A 6,633-nucleotide genomic window follows, 5' to 3' on the forward strand; every position below is an offset into this window, starting at 1 on the left:
CAGAGATCACCTGGTCAGTCTTTTCCACTATGGTGAAATGTATTGTATTTCTATTTAAATTATAGTTATAGTTATTATTATTTCCAAATTTGCACCTATACATCTACATTTGCAGATGCAACTGTTATGCAATTTGGTGTCCTCTTTTGTGGCAATGCATAAGTGGCCACCCTACTCTGTAGTCTCAGAAAGGAGTGGAACTGCCCTCTGTTTTTCCCCTCTGCTCTCCCGACAACAGTCCTTTAGCTAGTCACGCAATAAACAGTCCAAACAGTGACAAGGTATAGTGGCCATAGAAGCTCACATAAATTTCAGTGAGGCATGTGCAGGAGAATTTCCCCGTGGATTCTGCTCAGGATATAAAATACGGTTCTAAGGACAAGTGAAATAATAGATTTATTAAATGCATAGTAAAAGTAATTTGATTGTACGTATTGTAACACCAACTGCTGGATTAAAAACTAAATTCACATGAATCTCTTTGAAATAATATAAATATGTTTCCTCATTCAGCCATTTAGATCTTCAAAACAATGCATTATTTTTAAGTCATCCTTTTTAATCAAAAGGAACCTGCTGTCTTCTTTAAATATCCTCACTTTGTCATCTGTATTGAATTACTGTAACATTTACTTGAATTGGCAAATGGGCCAGTTGATAAGAAGTTAATAAATTTTAAATTGTGTGTTTTTTTAAACTGAAGATAATCCTAACGTAAACACCCCCAAAACATTAAGGAAGTGAAAAATACACAATTAAGAAGAAAAATGCATGGCAGTAAGATACAGTATTATACATCCATGAGACTTTCCTAGTTGTCTTGTACCAAACAATGAATAGATGGAACAATCATGACTTTGAAATACAGGTGTCTCATTCTAGATGTCCAGGTACCCATTGTTGTGATTTCTAGGGTTTCTTTCCACCCCACCAAACAGAACTCTCAAGGTTATGTTTGTATATTCATGACTGCTTTCTTAAACACAGGAAGCATTAAACCAACTGTAACAGTGGAACAATAAGTTATCTACAATAACAGAACACATTGAAATCATCTCTTTGAAGGACTCTGTAAACCAGAGATATAACAATAACACTATGATAGTGTGTAAAGGGGAACTCTTAATAAATACTCCCAAGGCACATAACACAGCTACAATTTAAAAATATTGAAAGACCTGGCTTCCTATAATACATATAAATAAAGAAAACCTAAAGGATTGTATCCAACATTAGTCCTACTTAGGCTAGACCCATTGAAATGAATGGAACATGTTAGACTAACATTGGATGCAACCCCAGTAATTAAGACAAAAGGTGGCACTAAATGGCCATAGCCCAATCTCCTGTGCCTTAGTGGATAAATAGATTCCAGTGAAACTACATTGGTTCGGAAACTTTATTTCCAGTCAACAATTAGCGAATGTTATGAGAGGCTACTGATGACTTGATAGTTTAGCTGGTCACAGCCTTAGGTCTAGATGTAATTCTTCTTTGTTTTTTAGCCTTCTTTTGGTTCAGCTTGTTGACGGTTTTCTTCACCCATGGAAGATCATGTGGCACACAGACTTTGACACCATTTTTGGTGATGAATCTACAAAAGAATAAAAAGCTTTGCTAAGTTTATCTTCTTTAAATCAAATAAGTTTTGTGGTTCATATTTCTGTGAAGAAATATGAAATATGTTGACAAATATATTGTAATGTATGTCATGAATGTATTGGAAGCTGAAATGATGAATGCTTCTCACCATAAGTGGTGTCACATTCATTTTAAGTTAGCTGGTACATGTGAAAACTAGAGTTAATTTCTAATATGCTCCTCTGTTTGGTCAATCAGATGGTTATCAAATGAAACATGAAATTAGTACTGCAGAGTGTACATAGTACTACACTAGCCATGCTGACTGCTAATTATGGGAGTTGCAGTCCAACATACCCAGAGGGGACCAGGTTGGGGAAGGCTGGAATCTATAACTTCATTGCACATGCCGTCACTAATAGATCTTCGATTTGAGAATCCTATACTGTGACACTGGCAGTACAATTCTGACCTCTGCTTCTGGGGGAGTTCACATGTGCATGTTCACCACTCAGTGGCTGTGACATCCCATGATGAACTACATGTATGAGACAACCACCACTGACAGACTTTTTGTTATCATCAGCCAAAATAAGTTGGATCCAGGTTTAGTCACACTTAGAGTAGACCCGTTGTAAACAATGGGACTTAAGTTAGTCATGGATCCAACCCACAGGGGCTTCTCTTTTTTTGTCAATGGAAGAAGTTCACATGTTTTTTGTTTATTCTAAGTATTTTATATTGCACTTCAGTCATGTTCCCAGGGCAATTTATATTAAATGTTTTTAAAAAAATGTTTAGCCATGAGTCATCAAGAGAGAGGTAATCGAAGATAAGTTATCGAGTGTTGTCTATGAATGTGTGAACAATACCATAGCTGCTTCATTACAAGGAGCTATTGCATTGCAATAGCTAAAGCACCAGAGTTGCCATTGGAATCTGGACTTTGGTAAACCAATTGTGGGTCTGATTTCTGGATATTTTTAAAACCCATTTTGGAATCTAACTGAAATGGGCTTAGCAATCTCAGTATATCCTGTTTTCTCCTTCCACATTGACCAGACCTTTCCTATCATTCATCCATCCTCCCTCATTTTGCACTACTCAATAAGGGCAGGGGTTAGTGAAGAGGTCTCAGTCTATACCAAGAAAGCTATTTTGTTGTTGTTGTTCAGTCATTCAGTCGTGTCCGACTCTCCGTGACCCCATGGACCATAGCACGCCAGGCCTTCCTGTCCTGCGCTCTCTCCCACAGCGTGCTCAGGTTCATATTCATTGCATCGGTGATGCTATCTAGCCATCTCATCCAAGAAAGCTATAGGGCTCTACATTATTGGGCAATCATTTACCTGGGCAGAATTGGGAGTTCTCTACCACACACCCACTTGCTTGCACACCTTCCAATGTGAACTCTATTATCTCCTTTCATTTTTTCTGGTGGGATGAAGCATTTGTTTTACAGATATGTAGGCTAATTTACAGTTGAAGATTAGATACTCACATCACAGCTTTTACTGGTCTGGTTTGTGTTTCATAATCAGCAATTCTTCGAACGTTTATTTCTGTTGGATGCAAATCTACACAGGAGCTTAGTGCCAGAGTTTGAGACCCAAAGGTTCCTTAAAAGAGATAAAAAAAAATAAGACCAACTGTTATTAAGGACCTAAGAAGAGCCCTGCTGAATGAGACCAAAGGACTATGTAGTCCAGCACTTACTGGCCAACCAGATGCCTACAGAAAAGCTACAAGAAGAACATGAGTGTAATAGCACCCTTCCTGCCCACGTTCCCCAGCAACTGAGAGTCATGCTGCCTCTGATACTGGAGCTAGCATATAGCCATCAGGACTAGTAGCCATTGATAGCCTTCTCCTCCAGGAATTTGTCTAATCTCCTTTTAAAGCCATCCAAGTTGGTGACCATCATTACACTTTGTGGTAGCAAATTCCATAGCCTAACTATGTGCTGTGTGAAGACACCCAATAACAGCTTTCACTGCTAAAGAGTTTTTGTGGCTGTTAAAGTAGTATGTACAAGCGGATCTCATCCCTGAAGCTCTTTCCAGTTATTTAGTTTACATTAAAATCAATCACAGTGGTTATTCCTTGGGTGCAGGGAGGATCCAGGCATTTTTCCTCAAAGCCACACTTCTGCTATAGGGATATGACATTTCCTAGCTCTCACAATTAGTTCTATGCATCTGGGGTCTTAGGTGCAAAGAAAATGGCTTCTGTGTGTGAATCCCTAACTGGAAGGGGAACTGCCAGGACATGTGCAGACCAGGTGCACATGTGTTCAGTTCCTCCTCCAATGTGGCAGCAGCAGCTGCACATGAGTAGCCATTTCAGGAAAAAAAACAAATTGCACTGATCAACTCTTGGGAGGGGGCAAGTTTTGCTCACCCCTGCCTGCCTTGCTTCTCTCTTGATCTCCATCCTTTCGATCCACCTCCATCCTTTCAATCAGACCCAGCCACGTGGGAGTGCATCACAGAAAAGTGGCTGCCCCATGCCTGAAGGCTGCATCTGAAGGCTGCATCTGAAGGATGCCCCAAAAGTCTACTATGTATGTGCAACAAAAACTCAGAAGGCCCTTCGAATGTCCATGGCCCCCAAAGAGCTGCCTGGCCTTGCTGGTATTGGTGTCAGCCATGAGGACCATCCACACCCTCCACTGGTCATGCCATACCATGTCAGGAACATTTTGCTTAATTTTAATGCATATTTATAGCACTCAGCTGTATTTCCCACCAATCAGGTGCTCAGAGTGATTTATGATTAATTTAGGTCTTTTCAGACTGGCCATCCTCCCTCCTCAACATTGCAGTGGATATCTCTGTGGTTTCCTTTGAAAGTGCCAAAGACACCAGGGCTATGCCCCACTCAGAAAGGCTGCCCCCCCCCACACACACACACACATGCATGTGTGCGTGAGCTCAAGTTCCCTTAGGAAATGGATGGGAAATCAGTGTTGGCATTGGATTGGAGCTAGTGAGAGTGCAATGCTAAAGATAAAATACTGGACTTCTCAAGTTCTGGGGAGGTGGTAGTTTATGACTCTTTCAAATGAAACGATCCATTATAGTTTGCCCTAGAAATGTTTCACACAATTAAAGTCTGCATATCTGAGGTCTGATAAAAATGGAAGTCCTTTCCACACAATCTACAAATACCATTGTCAGAAGGAACCACAAAGGCCAAGATCAAAACACATCACTCGCAGGATTGTGAGGATCAAAAAGTAATTTCCAAGACAGCAGTCCTCTTTTGTATGCACTAGTACTGCTACAGTCACACCAATAGCTCTTCCATGCATGCATCACCCTATAGCAGCTTTTTCCCAACCTAGTGTCCTTCAGATGTTTTGGACTACAAGTCTACAACTGCCTTGAGCCCCTGTCAACATTGCCAATGGTCAGGGATTATATGAGTTGCATATCAAAACTTCTGGAGGGCATCAGGTTGAGGAAAGTTGCCCCATGGGCTTGAATCCAAAGGTGTTCTTCCTCCAATGGAAGTAGTTAGACCAAGACTTCTTGTGTTAGAAGAAGGCAATCTTTGGATCCAACCATGGAAAAGAAATGGAGGCCCACTACTCTGCCTTCTCCAGAAATCCACTTGATATCCTCTTGCATATCAAGGAATCCTTTGTGGATTGGCACAACTTTTTCTACACATTCAAGGAGCTGCACATGTGGAAACAGATAGAATAGCGATGCACTGTAGACAGCCAGTCTGGAAGGGTACATTTGCACCTATATTACGATGCAGATAAGCAAGTCCTACCCACATCAGGGTATCTCGTTCAGTACTAGCAGTGCCCAGAATCCCTTTTGTTTGCACATGAGGGATCTCCCACTCCAATATTGTACATTTGCACATTTTAAGAAGGTTGTATAGCTAATAACCACAACACCAATCTGGATAATAAGAACTTCTGTTGGACAGGTTCACATATTCCTATGCTTTAGGAGTGCAACAAAATCACTCATGGTAAAATCACTCAAAATCACACGTTAGTTTTCCTCCCACCATTATACTCTAGAGTCATCCATAGAAGAAGTTCTTGCATCTGGGGAGAAGTTCAGACCCCGCTGATGTGAAGTACAGATTTAATCCTGAAGTAGGAATAGCAATTCAAATACTACTGTTGAATTGGAGGAAACAACAACAACACCATACCTCTGACAATGCACACCTTGAAGTTCTCAAGAAAGCAAATGGCCAGGATGGCTGCCACATAGAGTTTCATATTTGATCCTTTCCTTAGGGTGCTGGGAGGAGAAATAATTCAGGGCTCCCTTCGCCAGCCTTTTATAGCCCACTGGACACTTCCTGGACACTTCCTGTGTGAGCGGTGTAATGGTGAGGATGAGAGGTGGAAACTCTGAGAAAAACCCACCCATTCAATTCTCTTTTAAAGGTGATAGAGGAAAAAAAATCCCCCATCAGTGTGCTAGCCCCTCATCGGCAGCTTTTTCCTGCCACAATGTGGTTACCTCTTTTAAGCACTTCACAAGTCAGTTTTATTTTAGGCAGAAAAGAAAGTTCTTTCTCCACAGTGGAAACCAGTAGTGTGTCTATGGTTTCATCTCTAAGCTGCAAGAATGTGGAGCTGCAATGCACCACACAAATCAGTGAGAAAAGAAAACACAGCTCAGAAATCCAGGTGATATTAACAGAGGGCCCGAGGGGGACTTCAAAGATCATGCATTCAAACCCCCTCACCTTTGCTCTTAGTAAAGCAAAGACATCACTCCAGCCAATCTCTCCTTCAGAACTTCCAGTGAATTATTCCAGTAAAAACCTTCATTTACCTGTAAAATATGCAGTGAAAAATATCTATATACTCAATGTCTTCTACATCTAACACACTGGGAGAGCAATCCTGTGGTCCCTGGAGGGGTGTAAATGGATATGATGGATTTCTTCCTCTGAGGGCAGAGAGAGAGAGAGAGAGAGAGAGAGAAGTCCACCCTTGGAAGGGGAGATCCAACCACATATGTTCCAACCCATTCCCTCCCAGCTACCATGGCATCCATTTTCTCCCCCAAA

At 41.1% G+C, this 6,633-nt stretch overlaps 1 protein-coding gene across 1 annotated transcript; it reads right to left on the minus strand.

Moving 5' to 3' along the window:
- Positions 1-380: 380 nt before the first annotated feature.
- On the minus strand, positions 381-5,896 carry LOC146349647 (lymphotactin-like). The gene is made up of 3 exons (XM_084841681.1): positions 5,761-5,896; positions 3,083-3,200; positions 381-1,594 (listed from the first exon to the last, which is right to left on the minus strand). The coding sequence occupies exons 1-3, from the start codon at positions 5,828-5,830 to the stop codon at positions 1,456-1,458; spliced, it is 327 nt and encodes a 108-aa protein (XP_084697807.1). The 5' UTR covers positions 5,831-5,896; the 3' UTR covers positions 381-1,455.
- Positions 5,897-6,633: the final 737 nt, after the last annotated feature.

Source organism: Heloderma suspectum, chromosome 3, assembly GCF_057233095.1.
Source record: "Heloderma suspectum isolate Gila_16-S chromosome 3, 16-S_ref, whole genome shotgun sequence".
Taxonomy (NCBI): Eukaryota; Metazoa; Chordata; class Lepidosauria; order Squamata; family Helodermatidae; genus Heloderma; species Heloderma suspectum.

What these genes read in the sequence shown, in the direction of transcription:
- LOC146349647 (XM_084841681.1), bottom strand. Translation starts at nt 5,830, where the DNA reads ATGAAACTCTATGTGGCAGCCATCCTGGCCATTTGCTTTCTTGAGAAC. An exon ending in CAAGGTGTGCATTGTCAGAG is followed by an intron (nt 3,201 to 5,760) that starts GTATGGTGTTGT and finishes ATCTCTTTTAAG; the next exon opens with GAACCTTTGGGTCTCAAACT. An exon ending in AGACCAGTAAAAGCTGTGAT is followed by an intron (nt 1,595 to 3,082) that starts GTGAGTATCTAA and finishes ATTCTTTTGTAG; the next exon opens with ATTCATCACCAAAAATGGTG.